Here is an 18,265-nt window from a genome sequence, read left to right as displayed (position 1 = left end):
GAGTGTTTAAAATTGTTTCGCGTAAAACGCGTATGCTTGAGTTTACTCTCGTTAAATAACATAAATAATCCATCATGGGGTTAAGTAACTGAAACCACTTCTTCTGATATTCTTCGTAATTAATGATTATAAGTTGTTATTAAAAATTAACGAATTTTTATTTTTAACGATCGTGTATCTCGCATATAGAAACCGAGATATAATTTAACTAAAATTGTTAACACTTATTTGCGAGAGATACAAAGAATTTTTTTTATTTGCACAATTATATATTTTCTTTTATATTCTTGAAGAAGGAAAGAAGAATGCGAGTCGAAGAGGAACAAATTTTAAATAATAGTTTCGATAGTTTGAGAATATTTTGATTCTACTTTGAAATGCATGGAATATTCGCGGGTTTGGTCATTAATTACGAAGTTATTAAGAATGATTCTAAGTGATTAAGAGGTCAAAGATTGTCCGACTCACCATTCCGTGGCAAAGATTGACAGTGACAGCGGATTGTGGATCACCGTCCACGGTTCCGCTGTAGAAGCAGCCAAGTTCAGGGCCTGGGTTTTCCCTTCTGCTGGTATTCTCGGTGATGCGCGTGATCTATTGAAAGTCAAAAATAAATTATATACGATAATATACAAAGAAAAGTAGAAATCTCGATCTCGAGAATTTTCGTTCGAACATATGCAAAGAATTCAAAAATTACAAATAAACGAAAAAAAAATTTCCACGATGAAGTTTCTGTACGAATCTCTGGTATTCGAAAAATATTTCGAACTACAATTAAATTAAGACATCGAGAAATTTCCTCTACGTAAAATTTTCTAAAAAAAAAAAAAAAAAGAAAAGCTTTTACAAACTCGTTTATTTTCTCAATCAATAAGATAGATCCAGAAGCAGAAAGAAATTTTTTCCAAAATTCCTGCTCCATCTCTAGTATTTATTTTCAACGATCAGACAAATCTTATCTAAAAAAAAATTTCGAAATAAATAATTCAAGAACGAGGCTCGAGGCGATTTTTAACGCCTCGTCGTCGATTCACCACGTGGGAGGGAGAAAGATTATGCAAGCTTCTCCACAGAAGCACACTCGATAATATCGCGAATGCATGCATTAGCATGGCATAATAACGAGCGAGACGAGATAATTTTTCCGTTAATCAGGATTAGCCCGATTGATCGAACGTCGTCCATCCATCGCGATTACTCAACGAATTGGGAACAATTTCGTCGAATCGAGGGAAAGAAAAATGGATGGACGTTTGTCTGATTTTTTTTCTTACCTTGATATTGGGCGAGACGAAGCTCGTGTCGTGGGCCAACAGCAAACGAAACCGTCTCCCGAAAGCGGTGAACTCGTACTGAGGACGGGAGTCCCAAACTTCGGCGGTCGCCGAACGAAAATGCCCGCTGTGGCGTCGTTTCGTCGACAATTCGTTCGCTGTAAACAAACGGAATGGGAACATTAGAAAATTTCCGAGAATCGTGCGGATTGTTGGAAAAAACATTCGGAAATTTCGCAGAACTGTTTGGAAACGTTTCACAAATTGTATTGTATTTATTATACTCGTTCGTACGTATTTTAAACGATATAACGATTATTTAATAAGTATTATTATTTCATTAATTAATTACGTTATCATTGTAACAAGCGACCAATCCGATTTCGAGAAATTTTATATTCTTCTTTTCCCATTTGCAAGATATCCTTATCTCTCGATTATAATCGTACGATGAATTATACATGGAAATAAAAATAGAAAAGAAAGAGAATCGCTTCAGCTCGAAAAAGCACCGTTACAAATTCTCGTGATCAATCGCGACATTGTAATACTCCATCCCTTCCCATGCCGTTTCATGAATCCTAATAATTATCCCATCCTGTCCTTCTCGATATAACACAACCGTTCGAGCACTCCTTCGAATACTTAAAGATAAAGAGGTGCGTGGTAACTGGTTCATTTGTCGCCGGTAAAATCGTTGACAGTCGAATGGTTGGCAGAGCGAGCGTCCGGTGCGTGACAAAACGCGCGTGTCGCCGAGCCGTTTTCCATCTCTTCTTCTCGCCAAACGTGTCCCACCGTAAAAGCTACTGTTTCATTAACTGTTCACTGGTCGCGTGACTATTAATTCGCGTCGATTATTCCTTTCACAGGTTAGAACGGCGACAAATCACCATCACGTTTAACCTCCTCCTCTTTTCGCCGAGGATGAAGTTTCCAGTTGGATGGATGGTTACTACCATTTAAAATAAAGATAAAAATACAATCGAATCGAAACGTACATCAATGTTAATTCGTTGTGCTCGCAAGTAAAAGTAGCACGCGATTGTTTCTTATTCGAAAATTGTCGGAAAAAGAATTAAGAAAGCACAGTTTTAGAAAACGAGCTTACCAATATCACCAATTCAAATTGTCATCGTTGCGTTAATTTCGACTCGATCGATGGATCTGTTCGATTGTTCGATCGTGGAAGGGATGGATTCGATAATTAGAGCGATTATGGAGCGCGATGCGTTCCACGATCGGAACGTGGCGATCCTTGAAGCGTATCGGCGTTCTATATACCACCTTTATCAGGATCACGTTCGCCTCGTTAAGCTCTCGATTGTGCGAGACGCGGCACGCACCGACGAGCAGATAAAAAAAGAAAGAAAGAAGGCAGACGATGCGACCGGAACCAGATTATTTATAAAAGGACATCTGCGACCGCGGTTCTTGGAAGCGTTTCGATGCGTCCATGGACGATCGCGTCGAATATTTAACGTTATTTTGTTTCAACATTCGATTCCATCCACGTAGCAACGTGATACGTAAGTGTACAGGGTGGGATCATTTTTTCTACGCACTTTAGAGGATTGAGCGCGATCTTAAATTTAACCCTTTGCATTCTTCGTATTCTTCTGGAAGATGGTAATCCAATTTTGATTCTTTGGTCATCCAGAAGTTTATATTTTAATTCCTCCAGAGAAAAAGAGAAATTTTTGGAAATCTAGGTGTAATTTATGCAATATTAAGAATTGGTCTTTTTTTTTTTCTAGGATTTGTATCGATTATACATCGTATATTTAGATACACGAATTATTTTATTTTACTTCAGCGACAATAATTATTGCTGTTCCAACAGGAATTAAAGTTCCTGATCAGCAACTTATCTTTTTTAAATATTTCTGTTTTACGATCATTGCGTTTTATTTTCTAATTTACTATTGAAGGATTAATTAAGAAATTCTTGATATTATTATTCTTCATGATATTTTATTTCGTTTTCATTTCATGCTTCAATCAATGGTATAACCTTTTCAAAAATAAATACTTAGAAAAAAATATTCGTTCTAATCCAAGGATTCGAACATTTCCTCTTTAAGAAGCTTACCAAACAACACTCCCCAGAATGTAGTTACATACATTTATTAATAATTATTAAATAATACGTACAATAATAAAACGTAGGATGGCGACACACGAGTGCAAAGGGTTAATTTCCAACGTCGTGCGCGATTAAAATCTTCCTCGATCATCTCTCGACTCGCAATTAGCCGTGGTCTCGAGATGGTTGGAACGGCGCATATTTATCGACAATCGTGGTAAACGGTGGCCCGCACGCACGCGATGTAAGAAAAGCGTTACATAATTTCACTTCGGCCGAAACTTCCGGGATTAGATGGTATCTTAGATTTAGGGGGAGGGGAGAGAATTTATTCACGACGTTTGACCCGCATTTCAAACGTTCCAAGATCGTCGACTTGCTCGTCAAAGCCTTGAAAACAAAACCGACTCGACTTCACGAAAATTTCCTCCTCGCGCGAGTGGATTGTCAGCCTTCTTTTTCATTAGGGATTAGATATCATATCGCGTGATGTATATCTAAATAATTTGTACGATCGGTTGTTGCCGATTTGCCGATTAATTAAACCATGCGTTAATTTCGAATATTTTATTATGATAATTAGATCGGATGTTCACGATCTTGATTGGTTCAATCTAATTTACTTATTAATTTGAACGGATTTAATTTTTATATAAATGTTTCATATCTGTTCGCCCGACAGAGGTGGACACGGCTGATCAATCATGAAATGATCGATGTCATCGATGAAAATATGAAAGATATCGTTATTAGAGTTATTATAATCCATCACTTGAGATAACGATCGCCGAGAAAGTTGAGTGGACTCAACGCGATCGATTGTCCAAGATGACGAGACGATAATCGGTGATTACGAACTTACGCGAATCGTCGTACTGATTCTCGTTCAGCTTCGTCAATTGGACGTACTCCAACTCAGGTTTCCGAGAGAATGATTTCGTCTTCTCGGAATCGCTCTTCTTCCTCGATGAGTGTGAAATCACTGTAAGAAAAACAATGCCCTCGATTAGTCACGCGAGACCGTTCAAATCAGATTTATTTAAAATCGCAACTACGTATCTAATTACGACTAATTTCGTTAATAATTTCTAAGAATTAACAAATTATCAATTCCGTTGCTTTTAACATTTTTATTCCGCAATTTTACGAATTGAAGAAATTTGTTTAAAAAAGAAGAAAAAAAAAACAATCATTAAAAAAATGAATTTCGCTACGAAACGATCTCATCGATCGTTTCTCGAAGACACGTCGTTGGAGGAAGCGGCATCGAAAGAGCATCGAGTTAAGTATCGCGCATTGAAGAGTCACCACATTGAGCTCCCTCTTCCCTCCCTTCCACAGTTTCAATTTCGATCTCGAGCTCATCGTGTTCGAGATAAGCTCGATATATCGAATCGTTCAACGCGAACGTATAGATCCGCCGCTGTTGTCTTATCAGGATTCGGAGATATATCGCGGTTACAAATTTAAACGAGAATTTCGCGCGATAACCCTACACTTCTGCTGTGAAATTGAAATTAATCGCCCGGGTATTCTTTTCTCTTTCGTCTTCTTCTTTCTTTCTCTCTTTCGTTCTTTTTCACGCACAGTGGGCGATAAACGAGGCGTGAAAAAAAAAAAGAAAAAATAAGCACGATTTGTGCGTGAGGCAATCCGCGCAAATTGCACAATCGAGTCGGTTGGAGAGGATCGATCGAGAAGGTCATTCTCGATCGATCGAGGAGGAGAAAAATTCGAAATTCCTCCCGAGATATACCTCGTCAACCTTGACCATTGACACGAGACGAACACGACTTCCGGTTGACGAGTCGATCTAAAATTTGTTTTTTTCGAGAGTTTCAATTAAAGCGTGTAAGCGTTTGTTCGAGCTAAAATTTCAGGATTTTTTTTCTACTGCCATCTTCTTCTTTTCTTTTTTCTTTCTTTGGAAATTAAATCGATCCGAATTGTCGATACTTAATTTATTTCGTCGAAAAAAATACCGGCAAGAACGTAATATTATATTTACGTATAAATAAACATTCGAGGTGTTAAAAGCGATCCACTTCAGTCCACTGTCCCTCGTAACGCAACACGATGCTGAATCATTAAAACCCTGATCACGCTATCTTTCGCGAAGCAAATTCAGAAAAAACGCTATCGCGCGTTTTGGAATCGAAACAGAGTGTTAATTCTGTCGAATAATCTTCCAAATGAATCGAAACCGTGCCAGAAATGATTTTTATTTCCTGTATTTCTTTTAATTTTCTCGTGTATAATCCTTCCATACGCGAAGGATTCGTTTCGATTGATCCTTATTCCTTATAATTTCACATCTGATTAATCAAATAGATATAAATCTCCGTTTCGAAAAAAAAAAAAAAAAAAAAGAGAAAAATTAACAATTACATCGGAAATCATCGTTACAAATTCTTCTCGTCGTTATATTATTCATCGCGTGAATCGTTGTGAATTTTTGCGTCCTCGATCGAACGACTCATCTAAATGCGTCAACAGCGTCAAACGCGAGTATCCAAACAATATTCGTCCCATTTTAAAATACGCAGCGACGAAAATGCGAAGGAAAGAAAAACTGGAATCGACACGTTCGCGATTATCGCTATTGTTTGGTCAAACAATAATGAAACGAAATACAAGATGCTAAGAAACTTCAAATATTGGAGAACGAGAAGATCATAATCGAACGCATCGATTTCTGACGATTATCTGACCCCCTCTCCAAGCAAAATCTTAACCTCAAACGATCGAATCAGAGGGAAATAATCAAGATTTCGAAAAGCCTTGCGACCAAATTCTGACAAAGGAAGAGATTTAAAACTGCTTCGAAACCGATTCAAACCGATCGTCGAACGATTCGCTCCACTCGTTCCATCGAGAGGGCGAGGCCTCCACTTCAGATTCCACGACCAGCCAACGATCAACCTTCGACGTTCATTAAACACGAGGAAACAAACGGAGACAAAGGATCGTGAAAGAAAATGTCGTATCGGTTCCGGGACGGATTGCGCAACTTCGTCAAACCGATTCATTCCCACTTTTGGCACTTTGTAGCGGGAGAGGAGGGCGAAATTTGACGTCGATCGACTCGGTTGATTGGGGAAAAATGGCACGGAAACCGCGCGCGGAACGTGATTTTTCGCGAAACAGAACGTTTTTAAATTCTTTTTAGATCGAGCGATAAACGAGCGTGACACAACGGGACTGGATGATTATCGATCGGAAAAACACCGATCAAAGATTTTCCACGTAATTCGATTATGGGAAGGGAAGGGATTTTTTTTTTTTTCCTTTGTGTCGGAAGATCGACAAGGATCGATTTCCTTGGAAACCGTAGATAAGTCGATAAATCGGAATGGAACGATCGTCGGACGCTTTTTATATGGAAATAGGAGTCGAGTCGTGTTTTTGGAATTTTAGTAATTAATTAATTACAGGTGTGGTTGCCGTGGAATCGGAAAGGATTGGAATAATCGAGATTCCTTCGTGTTTGAATCATTCAGAGGAAATAATTGAGTTCCTGTGTTCCCGTTTATGTAAGTATTTAACGATCGAGGTATTGGATTCGATTTATTCTTTTTCCCCTTCGAAACTGACCGAGTGATTTGAATAGAAATTGAATCGAATTCGTGATAATTTAAGAATTATACTCGAGTGACAATTAAACGATTCGCAAGGAAAATCACTTGAATATCGATACTTTTCCAATTAGAAGTATTCTCCGTAGTTATTAATCGCGAGAAATTTCGTAAATAGAAAATTATTAACCACAAAGTTAATTGTAAATAGAAAATCATTGAAGGATTGTATACCTGAACAAAGTGGGAGTACAGTAATATCGACCTAGCTTTCTAATATCGAGTACTTCTGTGTTTGATCTAAGCAAACTTGACGAGCTAAGTGGGGGCTCGAAGACTTCGAATATATATTAACAAAAAAAAAAAAAAAAATTGCTGCACGCAACAAGATTGATCTCTCACTGTTATTAAAATCAAAGAATTCAAAAAAAAAGAAAAAAAAAAACAAAACAAGTTGCGGATTTGATAAGTGAAACTTAGACAAGGATTGTTATTTTTATTTTTATTCTCTTCAATTTTATATGTTGCACGAAAATTTAACAATTCTTAAATTCTCTAATCCATTTTTAAGATATGATTTTGCAATCCAATCAATGTTGAATACATCGCAATATCGAAAGAGATATTGTATCCAATCGTGTAATTAATTAACACGATCCGATGACGAGTGAGTAAAAATCAGCTACGATAACTTGGCCGACATACATTCTCTGTATACTGTTTCCTGGGGACAATAAAATATAGCCTACGTAAGTTGATACTTACTCGCGAGTAATGTACGTTCCTAGATAAGGAGAAATGGAAATGGAAACAATTATATACTATGCTATTATTCCTTCTCTCCTCTCGTTCCATTGCATTTTTATCGTAATTGTAATTTTTATAATTCCTTTTACAAATTGTGACTAACTTTATTCAAAACCCAATTTTTCTCAATCCTTCTTTTACTGTTATTATCACACTATATACCTATTACTACTATTACATATTCCTACTATTACTGTTTATTTATCACTTACTTTATTTCATTTTATTTATTCCCTATCCCACGAATCTATTCTAAAAATAAACTCGATCCCGAAAAATCTTCTCCCAAGAATCTTAATCCCAAGATATCCCCCCCCAAGATTCCTCCCTCCTTTGTTAAAATTTCATCCCCGCGATAACGATCAAAGATGTTGGCTACCGCGGGCTCGTTAACGCGATCGTCCAACGTGCAGAGTTAGCCAAGAGTTGAACAATGAGAGGAGAAATTTTGACGTCCCACTCGCTTGGTATATCGCTGGAACAAAGGGACTTTACGTCATGTACGCGGAGATTAAACGCGCTTACTAAATGTCGACGCGTGGGCGGCGCGGCGCATTGTACAATTGCATAACGATACACGCTCCAACTTGGAAAAATGGATTCGGCACGCTTAGGACAACGTCCACGCCGCGCGACGAGGAATACGCTCAACACCGGGTGCGAGCCGTTTCCGGTTGATTGTTCGCTTCTCCTCGAGCTAACAAACTCTCTTGCTGGATGGATCGAGCTAAAAAAACTATTTCTTCTTATTCGAGTAATTGAGAAATTTAAAAAAAAAAAAACAAGGAATTTGCGATGCTTCGATTGATGATGATTCGATCACGTCGAAGTATCTTTTTTCTTCTTCTTCTTCTTCTTCCTCTTCCTCTTATTACTCCAGTTTTCTTTCCTGGAAACGCATCCTTGAAACTTGTTTATTCCTCGTACTATTAGAATTTTCTTTTCTTAGGTATATATATATATATATATTTATTTCTTCTTTTTTTTTTACGCTGATTTGTTTTTCAATCGTAGATAATTATTAGGAGATCGAAGAGAAGAAATTTATGAATATTTAATTAACGGATATTTAATAATCGTATTATTGAATAACTTCCCTTTTTTTTTTTTTTTTTTTTTTTCGTTATATAAAACGCGATAGATGAAGATGTTTTGTCGTTTTATCTCGATGGCAATTTGTACGAAGAATATTATTTCGAGAGTAACGGCGACAAGCTCTTTCCTCCCAAGTTTTTCCGGAAGCAAGCCTCCCCACGAGAAGAGAAACTTATCGCGTGAAGGCAAGGGCCCGTTCCCGAGGCACACAGCCGCGAGAAATATGCGGTCAACCAAGAAATCGAACACCTTTCTTTACGGACACTCGACCTTTCTTTCTCACACGACCTTGACAACCATCCACGGAACCATGTTTCGTTTAAACGATACGATAAAAATCGGACATTTTTCCCCCTCCCCCCTTTTTTTTTTCTTCTTCTTTTTCTTTTTTTCCTTTATCGCGGCTCCCGTTGCGGATATCACCTCTTTCCATCGGATGGATCCTTGATCTCTCAAACGGAGGCGACAGAGATTTATCGAGTATCAAATGTTGAGGCAAAAAAAGAAACGGATGCGGGTGCCTGAGCGTTGCCTGAGGTTTTTCGTTTAAAAAATTTACAATTTCTTTTTTTCAAAAAGGAAAACTAAGTTTTTATACAATTTCTTCGTAACCATTCGATAACGCACGTAATAATTAACCTTATACGTCAAATTAAAATTCCTCCTTCCTACCAATTTGTACGAAGAAAACTGTTAAAAACAGGAATATCACAAAGTGGTTGTAATCTTGGAGAGGAAAGTGGGTAGCGGAGAGATCCGCTTCCACTTCCACTTCCAATAAAACCATTAAAATTCTCTAAATACCGGTAGCAAAAGCACCTTGTCGGGGCAAATAGACGAGATAAAATTCAAGCGAAACGAGATATCGTGCAGTGTACACTTAGTTGGCAGGCAGCGAAGTCGAAACGGAACACACGATGGGAAAACGATTCAAAGAGGATTCGGTGGCGACAACGCAGAGCCGCAGAAAAACGCTTACCGCGTGATAATCCGATATCCCAAGACACAAGATACAGGATATGGGGTGAGCGATAGACGATATATTGTATAGTTGTACCCTACGAGATACCATGGACACGCGTTGCCGATCACGTGAATATAGGGAAGGTCAAGGCAGTTCTCATCGCTGCCACATTGATAGATGTCGTGAAGGAAGGGAAGGAAGGAAGGAAGGAAGGAAGGAAGAATGAAAGAAAAAAGAAGAAGGAACAACTTCTCGGAACTTATGCAATTGGAAAGGATTATTTTCCCTACGTGATCTCCCTTTCGCTGATACAGAGGAATTTTAATTCCACGTGCGACCTAGACGACCTTAACCCACGTGTACAGTTTGAGGTTATGATATATACCTTGCTGGATAATTCGAGTTAATCGAGTATCATAATGAGTTCGATTGGATAGACAGTTCTTTTTAACACTTTTCTTGGTACAAATTGGTAGGAAGGAGGAATTTTAATTTGACATATAAGGTTAAGAAGGTTAATTATTATGTGTTATCGAATCGTTAGGAAGAAATTGTATAAAAGTTAGTTTTCCTTTTTGGAAAAAAGAAATTGTAAATTTTTTAAACGAAAAACCTCAGGTAACGCTCAGGCATCCGTTTCTTTTTTTCCCTCAACATTTGATACTCGATAAATCTCTGTCGTCTCCGTTTGATTTCGCTTAACCCTTCCGCAACAAAAATGTGCTCGAGAAAGAAAGAAAGCCGAGTTGATGATAAAAACAAAATATCGATGCTACGTTTCCAGAGAAAGATAACTCAAATCACTCGTCACAGAATTTGAGGTTATGTAGCTTTCTGTTGTTAAAATTCTCAAAATGACTCGAGCAACCGTCGATTTGAGAAAAATACAAAGAATACAAAAAACGTCTCTCTCACTGTAAAAAAAAAGCTGTACAAACTCTCTCCCGTGAAATTTTTGAAAGAAAAATACACATGTTACATCTGTGACAATAATTCTCACCGACCTCTTCCCTCTTAAAGCAATTACGCAGTCTTCTTTACACGAAGCCATCGTGAAAGAAGAAGCGTCGATCCATAGATCACGGAGATCTGTATTCGCAGACGCGCGAACAATTAGTCGCCTGGCTGCATTTGCGCAACACGTTGCCGCGAGAGACGGTTGCTAATGAGCCGAGCGTGGCTCGTTCGACGTTCGAAAGAATAGGAAGAATGCCAAGTTGGAAAGGGCTTTTGCGAACTGTGTCGTCTCGATGCGGCGCCAATATACATACGCCGCGTGTCGTTGAACTGGACGACATTGTTCGACGAGCTGTAAGAAGGCCTGAACCCTGAATCCAACTTCTCTTCCCTCGCCAACTCTTGCATAAACATTTTGTCTCGTACGAAGGAGAGAGAAAGAAAGAGAGAGAGAGAGAGAGCTCGCCTCTCTCTCTCGTCGTCCTCGACTCGAAACGGATGTTATTCGGGGAATAAAAGTCAGGGACCGATCGTTACGATCGGACAAAGAAGGGTGATCGAAAATGAAATACGTGGAGGAGGCGAATTCGATACGAATTCAAAACTCTCGAGATTTTGAAAAATATTTTTACGATTGATTTACGCGTATCTCTTTTTATATACATTTTTTTGAGAGCAATTAATTGAATCGTATTCGAGGATCAAAATATAAAAGATTATTTTATGTGGGACGAAAGGATAATTTCGTGTGATAAGAATGGATCTGCCTCTTTTTAGCCTTTAAGATGATCCCTCATTCAAGTAATTGTTAAAACATACGAAGTATTGTTGCGTTACGTAACTCGATACTTTATTAGGTACGAAGAGAAGTATTACGAGAGGGGGATAATAAAAGGTATTGTATGAAAATGTATCGCATTATATGAAAATTACGTTATGAATTTTCGCCTGTACAGAATTACTTGTTGTCGAACGATCGATGGCAAATTAATGGTTAATGTGCCACGATTACGATAAATCGATACGAAATTACACTCTAAATCCGTGGTTTCCAACCTGGGAGGCGTCAAAACTTTTTAATAAAAAATTAAAAACGTTCGTATCATAATAAATAAATAAACTTCACATCGTAACGTGACAATACAAATTCAACGAAGTAACGTTTATTTTTATTTTTCTTACATCTTTATACATTTTAGAAATGGCAAAACCTTGTTGTTATTCTGTGTAATTGTAATTTTCAGTATTTTTTATAATAATATTATTATTATTTAAAACGTGTCTATATTGTTATATCAATTAAAAGATAGGAAAGCGTAGCAGCATAAAGATTGGAAGAACGCTGCTCTAAATAGAAAAATAATCGTTCCTTATAACGCACGATTAAAATCTTCCTCTTTCTATCTTACGAAAATTATTATTGCAATTTCCAAATTTCTTTTCCTTGAAAGACAAAAATCCATCGCATACATAATTTCAATCAACGAACTCTCGAATGAAACTCTCGATTTCGATACACAATTCTCGAATTCTAAAATTCTGATTTTTCGCGATTCGTTTTATCATATCGTCGAAAAGCCGGCCGGTTTTCTACGCCAAGCTTCCGGCACACCGATGTCGCCCCGGTTTTATCCCAGGTCGGGATAATACGAGCGGACGAGCCGGCCAAATTACGGCCACGGGACAAAATAGAAACCGAGCGAATCATCGTTTTGCTCGTTTTGAAATTTCACGGGCCACGCGTCGCCTCCGAATTTTCCAGTTCCGCTTTTAATTCCTCGGATCGAGGAGGAGGAATCGAGCTCGGCGCGACCGAAAATACGTTTCGACGAACGAAACGGAATCCGTAAAGCGAAATTTCGCGTTCGTTGATCTCTTTTGTTACCCCGCGATGGGGTAACAAAAAGGATATAAATCTTGGGCCCGAACACTTTAGATTTTTCTCAATGGATTGCTCCATTTTTTCCGTCTCGATTCGTGATTGAACGTTTATTTCGAATATTGAGAGGTGAAGGGTTTCTTTCGTTTTTTGATTGTGAGGAAAAAGTGAGGAAGAAAGAAGGAGAATTCATCGTCGAGTATTTTTAGTCACCTCCTCCTTAATATCGTTTCAAATCTAGAACCATTTTCGCGACAAGAAATCTCAGCGTATTCTTAAAAAAAAAAAAAAAAAAAAAATTATAAAGAATCAAAATCTAAAGTAAAAATTTAAAAAGTATAAATAAAATTGAAAAAGAGAAAGCAAACTTGTAAGATTAAAATTATCAAATTAAATCACCAACAAGAAAATTCTCCGTCCAACGATCGATCCACGCTCGAGGTTAAACCTCGACTGAACGAATTCGTTCGCGACCGAGCGTTCGTGAAACGTATAATAACACAATATGGGGAACGCATTAGCGTAAATTTCAAGAGCATCGAACGATATCTCGACATTTCGATAGACAGTCGACTCGTTCCCGCTCGCAGCTATTTTCGCGTTAGCCGACTTAGAAATAAATTACACCCGAACGACGAATATATCCCGCCGCGATCTGCGACTTGACAAAAATGTTTACGGACCACAAGTTGAAACGTCTGCCAGCAATATCTCGACGGCTTCGACATCTCTCGGCCAAATTTCTCAAGGTCGGATAAAAATTCTTCCGAGTTAGCTCGTGATTGTTGGGGTAGGATGTGCGATTTTTTTTTTTTTTCCGTTTTTCAAAATGAAATGTGAACGGTGTTATTTGCAGGATCGATCTTCCTTTGTGGATTAAAATAAAAATTCGTGAAAAATTATTAAACGTAGAAAATTTTTAATTTAAATAGAAGATTTATGATCGTTGTTGCGAGCATAATGAATCGAGAATGCAAATGATTATTATTAGTGAAATTACGTTTTTTATTTCTTTAGACTTTTTATTAAATTTTGTTCGATCGACGACGCGATAATTGGAGGAACAATATCAAACGAGGAAAGATTTATCATGGTTAAGAACGAATTAAAATCATTTATAAATTCTAATCATAAATTCGCGGAATGAAAATCTACTAGTAATGGAATACTATGCTATGAATTATAAACAGCGGTTCCTATGATAGTCTTGTACTACTGCAAATTTACCTATCCTCTCCTAGCTCCTCTATTCTTCCTCACAAAAATTACATTGTAATAAATATATACAATTAACGAAATTATCCAATATACATCTTGAAACAGATTTCTCAACTTTTGAATATCCTTTATAAAAAGAAAAAATTCCCAATTATCGTTAGATTTTCCAAAATTCTCCTTAAAATAACAAATTATCGATACTGTTGCTACTTCGATCCATTCCACTACCTTTTCCTTTCTGAAAAATTTCCTTCTGTTACGATCCCCCCCTTCAAATTCACGAATTTCCATTTTCGAGGTTTCGCACGTGTCCACGAATCTCCACGTTTCTTTACGATCGCCCCCCCTCCACGCAAGCGTTCGTGCGGCCCTATCCAGAATCTCTCCAGCTGGGTAGCTCTCCACTGGTTTATCGGACTTGTGTGGAGAGGCGTGTTTTTTCAAGCGTATTAGAATATATATTTGGAGGAATGTTTATGGACTCGAGGCTCGAACGTGAGATTTATCGTTGATTAAAAGGAGCCGTTTGTTCGTTTAGTTTAGGGAGCTCGTTTCGATGGAACGACGGGCAGGGTTGCTCGGCTTTTTAAAAATCGAGGATCGAGGAAAGGAGAGTGAGCCTTTCTTTCGATAATTCACGCTGTTACGAACGAGTTTCTGGCCACAATATCTGTAATAATACTTAATTAATAATTCCCTTTAAAACTCGCGAAAACTTTAACACTGTGAAATTTCTAACAAAGAATATAGAGGTTCCACATTTGTGAATTCTGTTGAATTTCAGAATTATAACAGTTATAATTCCGACACTCTGACACAGATCTTCGAGAATCCTAAATTTTGGGAATTGCAAAAATCTTTAGATCTAAATCAGGCAAAATTCCAAGGAAAGCTCTTAAGAACTCTTCACGCTTTTATTTTATATCTTTCAATTAAGAGTTTCACATTCTACGAAAGAGAAATCCACAAAACGGTATTGACTCGCAGCGAGCGAATCGCGTTTCTCGTTAATCGGCGTTAACAGTTTCATGCCTCGAATACGATCGTTCACCCACGACAATTAAGGAAAAAAACTTTTCATCTTTTTTTTTTCTCTCTCCCCTCGTTGGCGCGCGTTCTAATCTAATCGAGCCAAGGCCGGCAAACTCGCGGCAGAAATTCGCAAAAGGTTGCGCCGCGCACTGGCTATTTATCGGATCTTTCAACCGAAACGAATCGATCGGCCGCCTGGTGACCGATCGATTGTCGTTTAATCAGCGTTATAATTTACGAGCCCGCGGGGCCCTGATTTATTATCGGCCGTGTCCTCGCGTTTAATAATCGAAGAATCGAGCTTACGTATCGCGTAATTGCGACTAATACGTCTAATTAGCGCTCGAACGCCATAGATCAGGTTAATAACTGGCTTTGGTATTTGCACTGGCTCGTTTCGTTTCCGATTTAGATCGGATCCAATTTGGTATTATTTAGGGGTTCGATCGAGAGGGAAAAGATTCGATCGGTATTTATGAATTTTGAAACTGCGAATGTTCGATCGTTTCGATCCGATAGGCGAGTTTGTGAATTTTTATCAATTACGAGAGGAAAAGGAGAGTGAAGTTGAATTGTATCGTTCTATCGTTTTGATTTGATTTAGATCGGATCTAAATAGATTTTTAATTTTAGAGATTGGAAAATTTTATTTTATCAAATCGTTGAAGAAAATTAAGTTTGTACGGAAATGTGTATTGGACAGATGAAAATAGTTTTTTTTATTTTTTTTGGAACGAGAATTTTGTTGGTGCTTTAGCAATCAAGTGAAAGAAGAGAGGATTATTTAATTTAAAATAAACGAGTTTCGGGTAAATCAGTTTCCACTAATGGTCTAATTTTTAATCCTGATTATTTCCTATATTTATTCGCCTCGTATTTTGCCTTCATTTATTTCCTTGTACGTCTTATCTTCAACGTGTGAAAAACAACTACTTTATAATAATTTTGTTAAATATAAGATAACGTTTTATGTATATATATATATAAAATATAAAAGAAATATTTGGAACAATATTATTTTTAACATTGCTGCGAAGAAATAAATTCTTTGTGCGAATATCGGGGTGTTCTTTAAAACTATTCCATTAATTTTGTTTTTGTAATATTTTTCATGCGCGTATACAATGTAGGAGGGCACGCGCAAATTCGATTCTTATTCGAATTGGAAAATGGGAGAAAGGGTGTGACGATTATTATTTGCGCGTGATTTTAATTGGACGTGCAAATATTTGAATAACACAGATTCAACAACAAACGTTTGAAATTAAGTGGCACAACAACAGTTTTGCGAGGGGGACGAGCCAAGTTAAGTAATTGAAAAACAAAGATTAAAACGAAGAATTGCGTAAGAATTTATTTAACAATCTTGCGAGATAGCGAGAGAGCAGAAGAAGTCCAGAACAGACTGCAATCTGTTATTTGTAGATTTATTTTTATCGACGTGGAAAGGGAAAAGGAGAGTGTAGGTATCACACTCTTTCTGATATTTTGTTATTTGTTTGTACTTTTTATACCGCGCTTTCTCCTCTTCTATCGCGATAAAATCAGACGATTAAATTTGATAAAAGAAGCTTCTTGTCTCGAAGAAGAATCGAAGAAAGAAAAATAACATTAAAAAGAATTCTTATGTAATTTCATATATAAATCCTTTCCTCAAACGATGGAAATTTTTTCAGCGTTCCTACAACAATTTGTATTTATTACGTGTATCTATAAGATTTAAAAATTGAAAAAAATTAAATCTTCATTAAATAATATGAATATATGTTCCTCGAATATTACGATATTATGAATTACTAGAAACTAAAATATTATTGCAAACTTTCATGCCAAATTTGTTAACAAAAGGATAAAAAGCTTTGGAATGTTGACACACACGATAAAAAAATTATTTAATTCTGTCGATTCAATTTCATAACAATCTTACTAAGAAATGAAATTTATTATTAAGCTTCAATTAGTATAAAAACTTGTTCATCTATCACGAATCTAATGATCTTTCTCTCTCTCTCTCTCTCTTTCTCTATTAATATCGCCTTTCTTCGTTGAGAAGAAAGCTTGGCAGTCACTGGCCTGAAATTAGCGATTCATTTGTTGGGTTAATCACGCTTGATAAGACGGGTCAGATATTCTCGTTGTTTAATTAACATTGCCGTTTAAGAAACAAAATAAATTCTTAATAAACATTCGGTTCAAATCGATGTTGCATCGAGACAGAAAGAGAGAGATCTTAGTTTAAACTTTTACAAGATTAAACTTAGACTGATCGATTAGACCGATTTTAAATATACACATCTCATTCTACATATTTGACGTAGCATTGTTTGCAAAAATAAATATTCCCCTCCCCTTCTCCTTTCTTTTTTGCAATAAAATGCAATATCGTATAAAAGACGAACGAACGAATAAAATTTCATTTCGTTCTCCTCCTCCCCCCTGAGCAAAAAAAAAAAAAGAAATCGAAAAGTAAAATTACTATTATTATCCATCCTCGACAACTTGGTTTTTATTATCGCTAAAAACTAAAAAATAAATATTTTCATCTCATTGTGCTCTTTTCTCAATCAATTCCACCATTGGCTGATGAACAGAGAAGCGAGGCTTTCACATCGGGGAGCAAAGTTCGATTATTCGCCTCGGGGGCTATCTAACACCTTACGCGCTCTTACGTAAAAGGTAAAATCGAGTTAATGTAATTCATTCGGGCCGGCCAGGTTATAAATTGTAATGCGCGCGCTGTTATCTAAGGATGATTATGCAATTGCTAATATACGCGACATTGATCGGTCGACGGTGAAAAAGTGGTACTCGCTCGAGGAAATGCAAAAAAAAAGAGGAATAATAAAAACGACAGGCAAATATTTGCCACCCGTCAACGACTCCGCTCTTCGTGTTTACGAAGAAATTAGTAGAAGAAATAAGAGAAGCGTGTTTTAAACCGATGCTCTCCATTGGGGAGCGAGGAGATGAAAGAGAGATGAATCGGGATGAAATAAATTGTAATTGATCCAAGATGATCGAAGATCGAAGAAAAGAATAATTTATGTATCTGGGGCAATGAACGTCGAGAAGAATTGTTCGATGTTTGTCAATACAAAACATTAATGATTAATTACCGAATAATCGGGCGATGATTGCGCCAAGTCCAATAAAATTGAACGAAATTATCATTTATTTCGACAAGTTTGGCATCGTCGTGTGAGAGTAACGTCGAAACGAATTGATTGTCCTGGCTGAAAGTTCATCAGAGGCTCGTAAAAGGCTTTATCGTTCCTCTTCTCCAAGGATGAATCAGTTTTATATCGTACGATTTTTCATTTCGTTGCATCGGTTATTTTCTTACGTTCGTTCCTAATATTTCAATAATTTAATTTT

The 18,265-nt window shown here is 37.1% G+C and overlaps 1 protein-coding gene across 6 annotated transcripts in view; it reads right to left on the bottom strand.

The window, feature by feature from the left end:
* Window positions 1-18,265, bottom strand: part of LOC100866087 (ADAM metallopeptidase with thrombospondin type 1 motif A) — a 118,571-nt gene that overhangs the window by 74,484 nt on the left and 25,822 nt on the right. For all 6 annotated transcript variants that reach the window (XM_086904062.1, XM_086904070.1, XM_086904060.1 and 3 more), the window contains exons 3-5: window positions 4,226-4,345; window positions 1,278-1,435; window positions 469-594 (exon numbers count right to left, since the gene is read on the bottom strand). In XM_086904062.1, coding sequence (XP_086760188.1) covers window positions 469-594; window positions 1,278-1,435; window positions 4,226-4,345 — 404 coding nt within the window. The remainder of the gene's footprint in view (window positions 1-468; window positions 595-1,277; window positions 1,436-4,225; window positions 4,346-18,265) is intronic.

Source organism: Apis florea, unplaced genomic scaffold (genome assembly GCF_048593485.1).
Source record: "Apis florea isolate Af1SG1 unplaced genomic scaffold, ASM4859348v1 contig_1615_pilon, whole genome shotgun sequence".
Lineage (NCBI taxonomy): Eukaryota > Metazoa > Arthropoda > Insecta > Hymenoptera > Apidae > Apis > Apis florea.
This window is presented reverse-complemented; position numbering and strand designations above follow the sequence as displayed.